This window comes from Sceloporus occidentalis, unplaced genomic scaffold, assembly GCF_023333645.1.
Source record: "Sceloporus occidentalis isolate IW3139 unplaced genomic scaffold, rSceOcc1.0.p SCAF_60, whole genome shotgun sequence".
NCBI lineage: Eukaryota > Metazoa > Chordata > Lepidosauria > Squamata > Phrynosomatidae > Sceloporus > Sceloporus occidentalis.
Genome location: NW_028317040.1, coordinates 3,633,933 through 3,652,197, shown reverse-complemented (window position 1 = coordinate 3,652,197; position 18,265 = coordinate 3,633,933). Strand labels below are relative to the sequence as shown.

At 37.6% G+C, this 18,265-nt stretch overlaps 1 protein-coding gene across 1 annotated transcript; it reads left to right on the top strand.

The window, feature by feature from the left end:
* Positions 1-735: 735 nt before the first annotated feature.
* LOC149287494 (ras-like protein family member 11A-like) lies at positions 736-16,800 on the top strand. The gene is made up of 4 exons (XM_089492841.1): positions 736-856; positions 2,367-2,423; positions 4,808-4,890; positions 16,333-16,800. The coding sequence occupies exons 1-4, from the start codon at positions 736-738 to the stop codon at positions 16,798-16,800; spliced, it is 729 nt and encodes a 242-aa protein (XP_089348967.1).
* The last annotated feature ends 1,465 nt before the right edge of the window (positions 16,801-18,265 follow it).

Here is an 18,265-nt window from a genome sequence, read left to right as displayed (position 1 = left end):
AACCATTGAAGCTTGAACGCTTTCTCAGAATAAGCGGTGGGGGGAAAAAAAAAAAGTTTTATTTAACTATTTATTTACAGAAATCATACTCGGTGGAATCTCACAGATAATTGTGAATGACAGGCAAAAGCGTGGGCTTCAAAGAGATTTTGTACGTTTTTTGTTTTTGAATTCAATGGGATATTTACATTCTGATTTTGGGGAAAAAACTTTTTTTTTTTTAATGATCACGTCTTTCGGATATGACTAAATGTCTATTATTTATCATATAAGGTATATAATAAAAAAAATAATCCAGTGTTAAGTATTAGCACGTATTTATAGAACAGCCTTGAAGATAACGTCGAAAATATTTCTGTCTGATGTTTCCTGTAAAAGTTTTTTTTTTTTAACTTTGGGAAGGATCGATTTTGATAAGCGTATGATATGCGAGGGGATACAGTTAAAACCAGCATTTCCCAAATCCCCTCCCCATGGAATGTCCCCGCTCCTCTTCTCATTGGCTGTAGAGAGGAGGAATCAGTTTTCACCCAAGCTGAGAAGAAGAAGGTTCCCTTCTGCCTTTAAACGGTCCCTTGCTTTGGGGACAGCTGGGTCGTAGCTGGGGAGAACGAAACAATCTTTGACCTACTTACAGACAATGTTATTATCTCCAAGAAGCCCAAGGTTCGGAACTTAAGATCAAAGGAATATCATCGCCTTTGGATAAGACTCTTTACTTTGTTCCGATAGACTATGTCCCAGTATTCACACAATTACCTTCTAGTTCCTATCCCTGAATACCCTCTTGTGGACTGCGATCCCAACAGGAACATCAAGATTGTGGTTCTTGGAGGTAGCGGAGTTGGAAAAACAGGTAAGAGTGCTGCAAACTGTAAGAAAAACATGCATTTTCATATTCTTCTTGAGTTCTTTTTTTACGCAAGAAGACAACGGTTTCCTAAATAACCTGGCATTGTTTCTATGTTTAAAAAAAGATTCAAGATACAATTCTGTAACATATTTGGTAAGGATTATAAACCGACACTGTATCCTGCAGTGTGGCGTTATAGTTTGGGGCTTTCCTACTGCCAATAATCAGCAGAAATGTCAGTAAATACATTTTCATATAAAATATATTTTATATATATATATATACATATATATATATAAATACATGATTGTTGCCGGGTTAAACATATTTTGTCGCATCTGGTTAATTCTCTTTAAGACATTTGAAATGTCGTAGGTGCCAGAAAAGTCTATACTATTCGCAGAAATGTTAAAGTCCATAGTATATAATAATGTAACTGTTAACATATTACATTGTCATTTGTTAATGGGCAGTTATTCTGTACGTAAGTAAAATTCTAGGTGCCTTTTTGGGTGTTTCTGTCTAAATTATTATTATTTATTGTTTTATATAGCACCACCAAATTCCATAGCGCTGTAAATTGGAATCTAATGCGATTTCGTCATTTTTCTTATCTATAGTAGATGTCTCGTTAATTGTTGTCATACTACTCCCATAACCCTTAGCCAGGAAACAAAGCAGTTTGGACGCAGCTATTGTTCTATGAGCTAGAAAGCAAACTACTGTCAACTCTTACTGCTAAACGTAATATGATTAAGTGTTGTAAATAATGCCGTATGCTGCATGATACATATTCAAATACACCCCCCCACACACATTTGTAGAGTCCTAAAAGTAAATGTAGAATCAGCGCTACTGAATATGATGGAGCTATATGAAACAAACAAACAAAAAATAATATTAATAAAGAGGCAAACTCTTTACTGTGTCTCGGCAATAAAGGATATTTATAGGCATAGGGAGAACTATACAAAAACTGTGCGTTATTCATTCATTCACGTATCGAATAGGACATGTCTGTAATAGGGCCTAACAAACATCCACATTATTTTACTTAGTTCATTTTAAACCAACTTAATTAGTTATGGTTGAATGTTATTCATTTTGAAACATGGTGCAAAAGATTTGATATGCCTCGAGTCTTGTCCATCATCACTATACACAGCTGGTAAGAATATCTGCCTGGCGCCCACTGTTATTTCAATTAATAACGTATATTTAACCTTTGTTTGTATCAATATATAATAATATTTTATAGGTATAATAGACTGATTCTCTGGGTGTGTTTTTTGCCGCAACCAAAACAAAAATAACCAGAATAAATATTGTGCAAACCAGGCCATGGTATCTGCGACCAGGACAAATAGCAAGAAAATGATGATGTCATCATGACTGCTCCATGCGCAGATAGTAATTAGCGAACACTCAGGACCCACATGTACCAAAGATGTGCAGCTTACTTTGTGTAACAAAATGCTTCTACTAATTAGCCTTTTCCTGTGTGTTTTCCTAGCGCTGGTTGTCAGGTTTCTCACAAAGAGGTTTATCGGGGACTATGAAGCAAACACCGGTAGGTTGGAGCACAATGGCTCAGCATGGGCTTTGGAATTAAGCATAACTTCTGCATGTGCCTTTGGATTCAGGTCTGTCTTTCCTGTGCACTCGGAAACCCGTAGGCATTCAGCGCTACGGAATTTGATGGCGCTATATAAATAATAATAATATAAAGGTAGTTAGCAAGCTCAGGCACTTCAGCTGGCTGGGTGAGGATTATGGGAGTTGCAATATAACAGGCTGTAGATCTCCCATACTTTGGGGCTCGATTCCATGACCCATGGTGTTAACACTAGTGAAAAATACATGGTTTGCAATAAAACTCATAGAAACCTAGAATTTGATGTCAGATAACCATTCAGTCCTTCCAGTCTGCCTTTTTCTGACCTTAATCAGTCATTGGTCTTTGCTTTAATTTAGGATAACTGTATGTTTATTCCATGCATGTTTAAATTCCCTCACTATATTAGCTTCTACCACTTCTGATGGGAGGCTGTTCCATTTATCTACCACCTTCTCAGTCAAGTAAAACATCCTTACATTACATTTAAACCTCAGACCCTCCAGTTTTAGGCTGCGGCCTTCTGTTTTTGCCTCTGAAATGTTAGAACAAGATGCCACGGTTTAAAACCGGAACCCTTTGTACAAGCTTGCATATAGAGCACGACCGTAAGCGATTTAATGGGGTGCGCAGAGAATTAGTGCAACGTAACTAGATACATTTTTAAATGTACATTCCAGACCATAAAAAAAACCTTTGTGACCAGGGAATGGGGGAGACGAGCATTAATGGTAACCCCCTCCCCAAAGTACGTTTCCTCCTCTGTTTTTCATTTCCTGAATTTTCTTTTTGTGGATCGTATTTACATAATCGTAAAACACAGGCCGAGGAATTTCATTTGTTGGCATATTGAGTAATGTATGCTGATATGTACGTCCGTTATTTATACCATATGTAATTTCATGCAAACGTGCCCTGGGTTGTATTGTTCCAAGATGTAGCCTTGTGTATACAAAAAGACTTTTAACGCACCACACAATGGTGGCATAAACACTCTGCGCATGGATAGCTTAAACTTTTCAACGCCAACACATGGTCTGTACCATAAAAAAGAAGCCACGGTGCTACTCCTATGGTAACGTATATACCGTTGATGCAGGGTTTTGTTTTTACCACATCCACAGTACATAAGGGTGGCTTCTTATCCAAACACACACACACATATTATTATTATTATTTATTGTTTTATATAGCGCCATCAATTTCCGTAGCGCTGTACAATGGGTAGACAGGACATAACAAGTAGCATCTAACAAATTGACTTACAGAGGAGGGCCCTGCTCAAACGAGCTTACAATCTAGAGGATATGTATGTATACACACCGATCAGCCATTACATTATGACCACTAATAGGTGAATAACACTGATCATCTCGTTATCATGGCACCTGTCAGTGGGTAGGATATATTAGGCAGGAAGTAAATCCTCAAAGTTGATGTGTTTGAAGCAGGAAAAATGGGCAAGCGGAAGGATCTGAGCGACTTTGACAAGTGCCAAATTGTGATGGCTAGACAACTGAGTCCGAGCATCTCCAAAACTGCAGCTCTTGTGGGGTGTTCCCGGTCTGCAGTGGTCAGTGGTATCAAAAGTGGTCCAAGGAAGAAAAAGCAGTGAACAAGCAACAGGGTCATGAGCGGCCAAGGATCATTAATGCACATAGGGGCTAAGGCTGGCCTGTGTGGCCCGTGTCTAACAGAGAAGCTACTATAGCTCAAAATGTTAATGCTGGTTCTGATAGAAAGGTGTCAGAACACACAGTGCATCGCAGTTTGTTCCATATGGGACTGCGTATCCACTGAGCGGTCAGGGTGCCCATGCTGATCCCTGTTGCTAACATCAATCAAAAATTTTACTTTAATATTTCTATTGCCCGGTGGATTAGATGTGGGATCAGCGCATATAGGACTCTGATTATGAACAGTAAAGGATTGGAACGATACAATCAGTCCTTTAATACTGTATATTCAAAATTATTTGAGGTCTTAAATGGTTCTGGTTTTTAAATGCTAAATTGTAGTTTCTAGGAGGAGCCCCATTGCATAGGTGTTTATATGGAATACTACAAATGTAATCTCGATTTGTGCGATAAGAAAAAATTGCAGTCTTTTATGGATTGCTGCCATGCCATTTCTCAAAATTTGAAAACCTTCTAGTTTTGTTTATGCAGCAAACTGTTGAATTAATCTAAATACGTGTGACCTGTGTCTGAATTATTGCACAGAAAGAATTTAAAAGCAGATCTAATATTAGGCTATAAATTCTGTATCTGAGGAGTTCTTTATGATTAAAAATCCTGTGTAAGAGAGCAATGTTTATGAGTGTTTTCATTATTCCACAGGAGCCTTATATTCCAGAAAGGTTACAATCGATGGGGAACAAATCTCTCTCCAGGTGCAGGACACACCTTTTGTCTCAATGGAGGTAACATTTAATATGTACATCTTCATATATGGACAGTACCAAATCATTTTTACATTTGTATTTGAGGATCTCATAATTAGTTTCGGAGCACCGGCTTTGTGATATTCCCATTCATACTCCAGTGACCTTACATAATGGGCACCATATGTACAATATTTGATAGATTAGGAGTAAAAATTAACCTGGCCATTAGCCTTAAGTAGTGCATTGATGTGTCAGCCATGTATGACATCAGGTTGGAACGCAACATCATCAATTTTCAGTGTGCTTACCCAAGGCAACTTATCCCAGGTTACCTGCAGCCTATTCAGAAGACAACATTTTTCTGCTGGTTATCGTGGAAAGATGTCTTAAAGATCTTTGTTTTTTGTAGGGGATACTGATTGGGTCTACTATTCATAATACTTTTCATAATTAAAAGCAAATAGACCAAGTATGGCCTGCAACTCTTCTCTATCATCTTTAATTAGGGTGATTGCTGGTTAAGGGCTCAAGAGTGTCTCTTAAAATAAATATTTTACTTGTCTTAATCCAGTTCCAGAGTGGTGTGGTGATACCCTCAGAATTTCCATCTCTTATAATGTTCGCTGAAAGCGGAAAAAGTTATACTTACGATAATGTGTTCATTTGCTACACGTGAACAGTCTTAAATGTTTATCATTCAGGAGCTTTTATATCTGCTATTGAACCAGTGCATTCCCATCCGTCTAAATCCATAGTTAGAATGCGACATGATGTATCAGCCGTCCAAAAAATCATGTATAACCATAGAGAGTCGTATTCTGGCACAGTGCTCAATTCACCAGATGACCAGAAAATATGTAAACAAATGTTGTGAAATCAGTGTTTTGTTCTAGAACAGCTCTGGCTTTGCATGGATAAATATGGCCCATTACTACATCAGATTAAGGTACGCCTTTGCAATCTAGTCAAAATGGGATGCGTTTTCTTGCTAAGGAACTCAGTAATAAGTTTTGAGGGACAGCTCAGCCACTTTCTTGGGGAAGAACACCAAGTTGCTGCACCGGACCTGGGTGAGTCCCATAAAAACACAATGTTTCAATGAATTACTCTGCTCAGACATCTCAAGTGAGATATGTTCTTAATCCCTCAAAATCACGATAATTTGCAAAACACCTCTTCATTGTAGACCATTTCTCATCTAGGTGTCATTGGGTTATAGAATAAGTATATGGTCCATGACTTCCTAGTCAAAGGTGGCACTGCAATGGCACTATTCTTACATGCAGCATGTTTGAAAATATTCTTTTTCTTAAAAACCTAAATTAAGGAGACTTGCCAACTTCTAAACAAAGGACAGTAGCTCCTCTAGCTGCACAGGGATGCATTTTAAGATAATTAAATTGGGAGTAATGTTTCTTAGAATTGCTTTCTCTGTATCATCCTGAGTTAAAATAAAAGCACATTGACCAGGTATTCAATGAGCCATTGAATACCTAGTTTATACTGGTGGCCGGATTGAATATTTTAATGTTGATACTTGGTTAATATTTAAAAAGATAGTCATGAAGTAAAACTAGGCAATTGCGTGGTACTAACAGGCACAACTTTATTTGAGGGACACTGAAAACCCAGGGGTCACGTATAGAATGATTAAGTGAGTTCACATGGCACCATAGGCTTCGATTTAGTTAAACTAATTTTTTTTGTTAAATTTTAAGGTTAAACATCTCTACATGTAGTTAATAAATGTTGACTAATCAATCATTGAGCTATCTGTCCCAGCAGCTTAGCCAGAAAAGACTGATTCAACCATCTTAAGCCTTGCCTCAATAGTATGGAAGGTTAACTAGTAGTATTGACATACCTGCCAAGTATTCTTGTTAGACAGTCACTCTTTGGGATCCCAATCCCTTTCTCTTCTAATATATGTTGGAAAGGCATATGTCATAGTGTTCTACAAACCTAAAAGACATAGTAATGTGTATATAAAGAGAGAGACACATTAAAACATATTAAACTATAAATAAAAAATCATTATTTTCCAAATGCCTTACTATGCCACATAAATAACTATTAATATGTCACACATCTACATAAAAGTATTAGTACCTCTAACCACACACCCTAAGGAAAAATTGCCCCTATATTGCCATTTACATTTGTTTTTTATGGCGGAACCACAAGACACATGCTCTAAGGGCAAACCTTAAAAATTAATCGTTACCTTCAATAACCTTTCAAACATGGATCTCCTCATCCTTACTCTGAAAGACTGAGATCAAAAACAAATATAGTGCATATATACAGTGTATTATTTTCATAAAACTATCCTAAATTGCTAATCTTTAAATCTTGCAAATATTTCGTGAGGACATACTGTACATTCCTAGAGAGTGTTCTTGTGATACCAAAATTACTTTTTTAAGGTGTCCTATGAGCAATGAACTGATATTATCTCATTTAATTACCAAAAGAAATCTTCCTATTTACCATTTACCCAACAAGCACTGGAAGAAATTATACAGAATATTTTGGTCTCTTAAATATAGTTTTGTTTCAACAAAAAGTTGGGGCTTATGGAATTCAACAGTTAACATCTACTTAAAGAATAACTTTAAAACAACCGCCACAAATAAAGAACCATAAAAAAGAACCGTATTAACAGCTCAGTCTTCTTGTATCTCTCCCGAAAGGCTGATACTCATCACAGAACAGCTTTCGATCCTTCGCCTTTAAGGCATTCTAGAAATCTGATGTACCTAAGACTGAATTACACTAACTGGTTTATTATATTTTTTCTATTCCCACGGCTCAGTGAATTAGGTTAAAAGAACTAACTGTAATATGTCCGAGATTGGTGTGAGATAATGAAGTTAAGCAAATTGTGACTTTTAATGTTCAGTCTCTTCTATAGACTATGTGTTTTCTCGGCTTACTTTGCATTACTGGATTGGAGTAGGAGTGAACCCGAAAGTCATTCTGTTGCAAATCAATCATCATAGCAATCAGTGGATAGGTCCTGCTGATTGCGCTGCATTAGCAACCGTTTTCTTAAGTATATTATAGTTCATATTATGGCATGCCTCCCCGTGTATTAACCCAATTCTACCTTAATTATGTTCACAAAATACATATAATGAAAAAGTAAACAGAATTGTACGGAAAGGAATTTGGTTGTTTAACTATGATACTGGATTTCAAGAAGAATATGACTGGTGGGTACTAGGATTATATCACTTAATATACCGTATTTGCTCGATTATAAGACGACCCCCCAAAATCTAAATATTAATTTAGGAAAAAACCAAAAAGCCTGAATATAAGACTACCCTATAGAAAAAAACATTTTACTAGTAAATATTAATGCATGTAAACAATTTTTTCATATCTAATAAAAGCTATGATTGAGAAAAATATATATTTTTTTCATTTCCTTTTATTTGCCAACCTGCCCCCCCAGTTATGCACATCTGCCCCCAGGGTTGCCACTCTGCCCCCAGAAATGCCTTATACCCCCTATTTCCCACTCTGCCCCATGGGGCAGAGTGGCATATAGGGGGTTAAAAGGCATTTCTGGAGGTATATATATATATATATAACTGCTAACAGCAATCACACTCCTATCAAGCCAAGGCAGCCAGTACATGCTGGAACCTGGGGAGGGTATGAGTGTGAGTACAGCCTCCCTATGCCATGCTACCACCACCACCCCCCTTACACACCCATGCTATCACACACACACTCATTCACAAACATTTAAATACTCATTCATTCCATTAATCACACATACTCAGAAACCCTCCCCCACCCCCTTACCTGAACTGCAGATCTCTCACTCGCAGACTTCTGCAGGGGCCCGGCTGTGCGAGCAACTTCTCTGGCCCCGCCCCCAGAGGAAGGAGGGGGAGGCAGAGTTATGTGACACTCTGCTAGCTTCCTGTTCTCCTGCTGCTAGAAGAAGAGACGCTGCTCGCGACCAAAGCACCGGTAAGCAGCCTGGCAACCTAATCGAAGTCTGATTAGAAGACGACCTTGATTATAAGACGAGGGGTATTTTTCAGAGCATTTGCTCTGAAAAAAACCTCGTCTTATAATCGAGCAAATACAGTAGTTTTAGGCGGCTGTCCTTGATAAACGAAGAAAATGCAGTGACATATGTGGATAAAACAGATCATATGTTGGCAGCAGAATATGAGATGCCTTCGAGTTTATGGAGTCACATATCATAAGAATGAGTGTTTAACTGCTGTATGACAGTTTCTACTATACACCATTGACATATATGCAGGGTAATATGTTAATTTGGTTCCTGATACCGGTACTTAGATGTCATATGTTCAGGCTGTGCTAATGGCAGGGCTGGTGTATGTCAGAACCTGGCATAATTATTTCTGGTGCTACATGATTCCAAGGAACCGAGTAGACAAGGGGCTTTAGGGACCGCAACACACATTTGTATGATGTTCACCAACAGCATGGTTCAATCTTAAACGCCAATCGGATATTGGCCCTTGAAGATCAAGATTTACCCCAAACCGGAACAAATTTAGTGATGTACATAAATAGCATTTACAACACTGTGAGAATGCAAACATTTATTTTGTATGATATAATTAGAGCATGCATATGAAATAAAACAAATCCATTTATTTTTTACTGGTACGCCCTGTACTTTCTTCTTTAATAGCCCACTACGGCTCATGGATGTTCACACTGTTTACACATTGAAACATGAGTCTAAAAAATACTTCTCTCTTTCCTTTAGGATTGAGCCTCCAGAAGAGGCAGCACTCAGAGCTCTGCTTATCTAGAATGGTTTCGAAGGGTCAGAGGGCAGAGTCAGCGAGGGTTTATGAGTTGACCAGCATTGGTTGGGAATGTCACAAAGTGCCTGTGACATAGCAAGCACTAGTATTTAATGGGGGGAAGCTCCCTTACGTCATTGTTATGAGAATGGAAACATTATGTTCTCACAAGTAACTTGAAGCGCTGTAGTAGGAACAGCTGCTGACAGTCTGGAGGTTTTGGGAGTGTATCCTGTAGAGGAAATGGCCAAATTTGGACAATTTACACTTGGACCGACTGTGGCCTCCTTTCTGTGTCAACCATATGTGACCTGGAGGCACGTACATTTACATTCTCTGTTACTATTGTAATGTTTACACTGAAGGTCACGTCATTAGAAGGAAGAGGAGGTCATGGCCCTAAACAAGGAACCACTAAAGCACCACAGAATAGAATCTAAAAGGAATGCTGGATATGTTAATTTATGAGATCAGAGGGCACATAGATCTTTCAGAAGAATCTCTGAGAAACATTTGTTCGTTTTGAATATGTAATTGTCTAACTGCTAATATTATGTTTACAAACCCAAATAATGTATTATAGCCACATGGCATGTCTATGATGCCTGTCAATGTGCATTCTTAAGACCAGACTTTCTAGAAGTTTTTGAGATTAAGAAAGCTTCTTCTGGTTTGCTGTTTATCGTTTGCAATATTCTCAATATTCCCGTTTCTCAAATGTGGGGGAAAGGGTTAAAATGAAATTTCCTTATTTTCGCCGTGCATCTTGTAGTTTTTTTAAATGCCTCCTTGTTTTTTTTCTTGTTTCAGAAACTTTTATGATTCGAGAAGTGTGCATATCTAGTACCTATACGTAACTAATAATATTAGAAAGGGGTACACTAGAGCCACACCGGTATAAATGTCCACGTTTGTCTTATTGCATGGAACGGTTCATTCATTCTAGATGTCTGGGCTGTTTCCAGAAGCTCTACAGTGGAAGGGGCATGGTTTCTCGATATCTTCAAGGGCAGTTCTTCTGCCAAACGGACCCAAGTAAGGCCACACTATCCCACCCTAGAAATTCTTTCTATTTTTCTTACTTGATAGAGTCCAGTTCCAGCATCAATTCTTTTTAATTAAAACATCAGAGGCTACAGACAAGAAAGCATGTGTACTTACTTTGTGGGACCTTCCAGATAGCTGTGGATCTAAGCAAAAACTGATAAACTACACTTTCCAGGAGCCTCTGTCGGACTGTACAAGTTGGCAGCTAATTGTTATTTTTTTGTTATCAACAACTGGTTTCTTAAGTAGAATAACATTCAAGAGCCTAGACACTTAGCACAACCCAAAAGCAAACATCATTGCTCAATGGTAGAAGATTGAAATGATGTCCAAAATCTTACATTTGCCTAAATTTAACATACACACCTTGCTATATTACTGATTTCCTTATTGCTCTACTGAAAAAAAAATGTTCTAGTAATCTGTTATTCCTTGATATTTCCACTAAGCTTGCCACCATCCAACTTCAGAGCTTGACCTTTTGTTCTAGTGATGCTATTTTTTTGAAATATATGCTTCCTTTCTGTATAATTAATTATCAACAGAGAGGTTAATGCCTTTTTACAAAGACATTAACCTCTGGAGAGAGATATTATTAACAAACGATCTGAGTCATAATTTTCAAGCCAGGGCTTTTCCTGCTGGATGTGAGGTTTAACATTTGAATCCTAAACCCAAACAAAGCATTTAATGTCGTGCAATAGCTCATTCCTGATCAAGAGCAAACATAACTACTGACTCAAAACACAGAGCAAGCACATCCATCAACTAATAACATGGGAATCACACGCATGCTGAGTAGTGCATACCTCTTACAGCAATCACATAAAGAACAATGATCGCAGGGGATTCAGAGCTACATTAAAAGCACTAATGTTTTGGATCATGCATTTTCAGTTAAAGGATCCATCTGGTCTCATTAATCCCACTTTTCCATAAATTCCATACCCATATAGATTTTAAACAAGGTAGCCTGTGTTTTGGAATAATTGAGAGCTATGTGATATCTATATAGAACAATAAGTATGCTTATTACCTGCAGAACGTAATGGGGGCACACACCCAGATATCCTATGCATTAAAGCTGAACCTGCAATACGTTCCTACACAGCCCATCCGTCTCCCACTATGTTTAATCATAATTTATACCTTTTATTGAGTCAACATGGAAAAAGAGATTTACATAATCTGTCAGGATCTTGGGTCGTGAAGGCTTATGTGACTTTTTTTTTCCTATGCTGTCCCAATAAAAAGTACCAAGGCTGCATATTCTATTTTAGCAACATGGCTATATTCATTTACCTTGTCTAAAATACAACCCTGCTTAAGATTTAACTTAATATAATGCTTGGGAAAGGGGGGGGGCACTTAACCCCTTCTTTACAGAGGACTCAAAACCTGTGACTTTTTCAACATTTTTAGATTATGTTATCTTAACTATAATTGTCCTTTTTAATTTTACATGTACCCACACAATGTACATATTGCTTTTCCAAGGATATATACTGCTTTCTTTTGTTAACATTTTCTAATATTTTACTATAATAATTCTCCCCAAACCAGTTTGGTTGACCAAAATACCATAAAATATAATAATGTCAGTGTCTTGAATTTTAAAAAACCCAACATGCATAAGTTTCTTTTCTATGTTTTTTACGGCAGCACAAAATGGAACATGCCTGTTACCTATTCCAGATTTGTCATTTTCAAATTTTATTTTGTGAGGCCTATGTTGTGGACATGGATTGCGTCGTCCATTATTAGTGATTCACGTCACAGATGCAATATCTGTATCTCCCTTTGGATAAACCACTCCCCTAACTGTGGCATATATTATAATATCAATTAGTTCTATTGTTTATACTTCTATTGTTTAAGAAGTGCATTACTTCTACCACCAGGTAGCACTATAGAGTGAGTAATGTGTACATCTATTGTTTATCTAAGACCATAGATAATGGCTACCTACATGAAAAGCCATGTGGGCTATACCAAGAACAATGGGATATCAGGAACTCCAGGAAGAAGGGGGAGGAGCAGAGGAGACTGGAAGGACAGGAAGGAAGCAGCATGGCAGAAGCTAAGGGAGCTGTAAAAGTTTGCCAGAGAAAAGTATGAAATAGAAAGCTGCTCTTCCATCTTGGGCTAGTTAAGTGCCAAGAAGCTAGGACTAGTTAAGTGCCTAGTATTGTAACTAAGAATTAGAAAACAACTACTGAAAGAATCCTTTAAAGGCTTCTATATGATCCTGGTATCTAGAGCCATTTTGGAAACTGAACACCAAAGGAGTCATTTGATATGCTGATACTCTCTGAAGTTAAGTACATATGTTATTACAATGTTATTAGAATATAATTGTTGACTGTCTGTAACTTTGTTATGGTAACCTTTTTCGATATATTGTTTGTACCGCTAGAGGTATTAATAAAGTATATCATTATATATCATAACATCTGTTGGTATTAGTCTTTACATAATTTAACTGTATTACTGAATCAAATTTATTGTTGTATTGTTAGATGTGTTTTGTCTAAATTGTGTATTTAAATAGCATAATTTTTCATAAAACAGGCCACGACCACAACAGGCCTATGTCTCATTTGGGTACTTGCACCTCAGCAGAGGGAGACATAACATTACATTTTGTTGTTTTCTACCAGCCTTTTCATGTTTGCACAGATTACTGCAGAGAAACCCACCAAACTGTATTCAGATTACAGAAATCCCTCGCATACATCGGTTTTTTAAGTTGTTTTGGAAGTCATGGGGCATAATATGCCTCTTCTATTTTTCAAATTTTATTTTGTGATTCTTATGACTCTCAGGGACTCTTCAGCAGCTCACCACCTCAAAATATCCTCACAAAAGTATATATTTTTGGAGAGAAGACAACCCAGGATATTTTGCTAGGAGCATTTGGACACTTATCATGATACCAGTTGGTCACCAATCCCTGACAAAAGGAGCCGTAACATGAATTGCTGTTGCTTTTTCTCCATGCACTTGCAGAGAAACCCACCAAAATGTGTTAAGCTGCATCTCCAGTCATGACATTTTTCTTATTTGTGATTTATTCATTTAATTTGCAGGTGGGGGGTGGCTGTGCCATAATATCTGATCCCCTGCATATTAGCAGGGACCAGGCAGATTTTTCCCACTTTTATTTCATTTTTTATTTTTCTTTACTTATGGTGTGGTAGCAGGCAGCAATTTGCCTGCTCCATCCAATGATTCTTTTTAATTATTAACTTTTCTGAGGCTGCTGATCAGGAAGGAGGTCTCGCATGATCACTTCCGACGTGGGGAGGATAAATGAGGCAGTCCCATGCATTGGGAACTGTAGATCACAGCAATCTTTTTTTTATTACTATGATTTAAATGTATTTTTTAGTTCACTGCGGGGTCACACGATGTAACACCCCATTGCATTCCTGTCTCCTCGTGCATGTTCAAAATTTAGAGAGGGCCCTTCCAAGCAGGTTCAGGTCGGAAAGGCCCTCTATGAACAATTTTGAACTGGCACAAAGAGACAGGAACCAGTGGCCGCAGGGGTCCCCCAGACCCCTACAGGGACGGGCCCTGTCGCAGTTGAATATCTATAAAAGGAAGGCCGTCTTATGTAAACCATACTTCAGACATGGAGTATGCCAATTCCTTGAGTCTACCAATAGCATGGGAATATACAACTGAGTAGTGTAATTAAATAGACCCAAAACTGATAAAAGACTGGGTTTTTAAAATAAAAAAGTTGAAACAATCTTATCTATTGATTTAACAGAGACAAAGTGTAACAGATGCAGGGCATTATATCTGAAATGTCCATCAAAGTACCTCATGGTGAAGAAAATAACCATTTTACCATCAGAGAAATCAACTTTGCACCAAGAACTTCACCGTGGGAACTACAACATTACTTTATTATGTTTTCCTAGCCTACGGGTTTGGAACAGAATTTGGGACGTATTGAAACCTCAAGACTTGTTTAATGTGCCAAAAATAGCCAGTTTATTTCTGAATAGGGACCAGACCCAGCCAAGGTGAAATGAATTAAAAAAGGCATGTTTTTAAATGCATGTCATGGATGTTTGTAGATTGGGCTACAGCATCAGAGACGCTTAATTGATGTCCCTGAGAATGAACTGTTTTATACATGGCCATGCACCCTTGTACAGAAATCCAGAAAGGTTACACAAGTTAGAGCCATTTATATCTGCTTATGACCTGGAAGAGATTAGAGTCTGATGGAAACATCAGCAAATGTAAAGCCACGCACAAGGAGAATGAAAATAAATACTACTGAAGCTTATTCACATTAAAGTAAAAATACTAAAGGTTTGCATTTTATATCCGACCCAGTCTGGCCAGACATTTCTGCAATATGTATACACATCATTGTCACATTCGGGATTGTAGAACACTGTGATACATTTATATCCAGCAAACATTTTGAGATCCTAGAAAAAAAGAGAATTTAAGAGGAAAGATAGCCACAGAGATTTGGGTTTTGAAAAGGCAGTGTTCCACCTAAAGAGGTTCTGGTACCAGAATGCACAATGCATCAAAACAGTTATAAATCCCAGCTCTGATCCACCAGTTGAAGACATTGGGTGCTGGTCATCCTAAGAGGCCTGCGATTTACTGCTGATGGTAACATCTTAAAATATTTAAGTTCTATCACTTACAAGAAGAGCTTCCAAAACTATTCTGGAAATGGGGCCAATATTCAGTTGCGCACTTTGCCTTCCATCAGTTTGTCTCTGAAGCTCTGTCCAATCTTGCTTAATAACTTGATGACATGTTGCTGCTTTGAGATTGTTGGCAATGGTAAGCCTGATCTCGAGGCAACAGCAATGGATACGGATATGGATTTCTTTACGAGTTGTATCATGCTAATTGTATGTTCACAGCCTGTGAATGTAAATTCCAGCAGGATGGGATACGCAGATGTGCTTAATTCAATATTGGGTATTTAGTTATGCTCCAGTAAACCATGCCCCAATTCGTTGACCAAAAAAATGTGTTCAGTATATAACTTTTATTTATAGGACATAGCGTTTTCCAATCTGAAAGGTTTGCAATGAAGAGGAAGGGGACTTATACGTTAATGTATTGGGGGTGGTTTGACAGGCTTTTAATGAATTATAGTTACAGTGTCAATCTCTCCGAAAATTGTAATCATAGCTGCTTGTTAGATTTAGGGGTGTAAGAGTAAATAATTTAAAGACAGCACGCAGTCTTGTAGCTGAACAGGGTCACAAATTGAACTGCTTATTTTACCAGCAAACAACTGCACATAAATAAATACATATGCTATTCTGGATTAATGAACATTATTTTCCTTTTTAGGACTAAATTAATCTGACAAAATGTATTGAGTACCTCTTAGTTTATGTATTCTTATACTTTATATGTTTGATTTTGTTTGTTTCTGTTTTGTGTCCTCCTAATAAGTATTTGCCAGTTTACCTTGAAAATACTTTATGGTTCTAAAGTTTCAATGTAAATTTACATGAATAATAATAACAGATCTCACTTTAGTTAATTTTTGTGTGAGGGACGAGATGTTTAGGATACAGAGAGTAAAACGGGGTTTTCTGTCTTTAATATTTTTTTATCTCATTCGTAGGATGAAACGGACAACATCTCCTGCCAGGAGCAAATTAACCGGTCAATCTACTGGGCAGATGGTTTTGTGCTTGTCTTCTCAATCACTGATTATAGCAGCTACCGGGTGATCAGGCCCCTATACCAGCATTTACGTAAAATCCACCCTAATACCAAGATTCCCCTTCTTCTGGTGGGAAATAAAGCTGACCTCCTGAGAGCCAGGCAAGTGGCATCCGAAGAGGGTCTTCAACTGGCCAATGAACTGAGCGGGACGTATGCAGAAGTATCTGCCCGTGAAAATTATGAGGGGGTTTACGGTGCTTTTTACCAGTTGTGTCAAGAGGTGGGAAAGATGATCTTTAGCTGCAATGGGGAGAAACGGAGGGGGCTTCATCTTGTCCGCCCCAGATCGCCTAACATGCAGGACTTGAAAAGACGTTTCAAACAGGTGTTGTCTTCTAAAGTGAAATCCACGACCACCGTCTGACCTTAACCGCAGCCAAAAATGATCATTCATCAGAGCCTCATACAAATGCATTTTTATACTATAAAACATTAGAAATGTTTTCTATTTGATACAAGCTGGGCTGGATATTACTTGTGCCATATTGCACCCATATGCACAGCCAGTGTTGGGAACTATTCTTTTACTTTGTGGCAGCAGTTGGTGGCGCTTAGGGCATTCAATTTTGCATACTATTTTATTTATACTGTAGTTACAAGTTACACTTTTTTGCTTCATTTTGTATTATTTGGCCCAAAGATGTGGATATTTGATAACTTGTAATACAAATCCTTGTTGTTTGCACATGAGTGAAATGGGCACAATATAACCAGGCAGTGTATTTGGTAAAATGAGACATCTTATAATATTTACAGTGCAGGAATGCACACCATGGTGGCATCCCTTGGTATACATGGCACTGTGTAGCATGAAGTTAACCCCTTAAGGACAATGGGCAGTCCCTAAACCCATTGAAAACAATGCATTTTGAGCCCGTACATGTACGGACTTTCTCATTAAGGGGTTAATGGCCAACAGATGGTCTTCTGTAGAGAAAACATCCACCACAGCACAAAAGCACATCGTAAAATGTACATAGAAGTGTATGACACCTGTATAAAAATATAATTAACATGCGGATGATGATAATGATAGTAGAGGTTGGAAACCTAAAAAAATACATAGTGGAGCACTCAACCAATGAGCCAAATCCAAGTATTTTGGGAGAGTTAGCACGTATGCATTAGAGTTTATTAAATTTGCTTATTTGTTGATATTTCTGTCAACTCTTGGCAGACTTTTTCACTACCAGTCATATGTTTTTAGACAGGTAAACATCATGAACATCATGAATTATTTGTTTATACCAGTCTTCCTATTCATCTGATGGATAGAACACCCACAATCAGCACCCTTCATATCCAAAACAATTGTTTGTAAAGGTTAGTAACCACAACACTGCTTCATTGAACACAAATTGCCTAACAAATATAAATCAATGTAGAAAAAAAAACTTAAATAGATATGTGAGTCAAATGTTTGGTTTTTTTTACACTGTAATGGAATGGGAGGTTTGAATAATTGTTCTTGACTCTCATGGAGTAAATATATAGGTTAGCCTCCTGGATGAGGTTTAAACTGTAAAATAAATGATTTAGATCTACAGGTTTATAGCAGGTACACTGTGTAAATGTTTTTAAAAAAATGTGGTCTATGAACAGTTTGTTCAGTGATATACTGCTCTAGCTGTATTGTGATGGCACTAAAAGGGAACATAATACTGCTTTTTTGTATTTGCATTTTTTTATTAAATTACTAAATTGTAAAGAAATGCATGTTTACCATCTTCATTTTCAATGCTCCCTTTCTATATGAATGTAGCAAAATAATTAGGAAGGTGAATTCAATTTATGTGTAATGTTAAAGGTGCTTTCCCCACAACCCTATC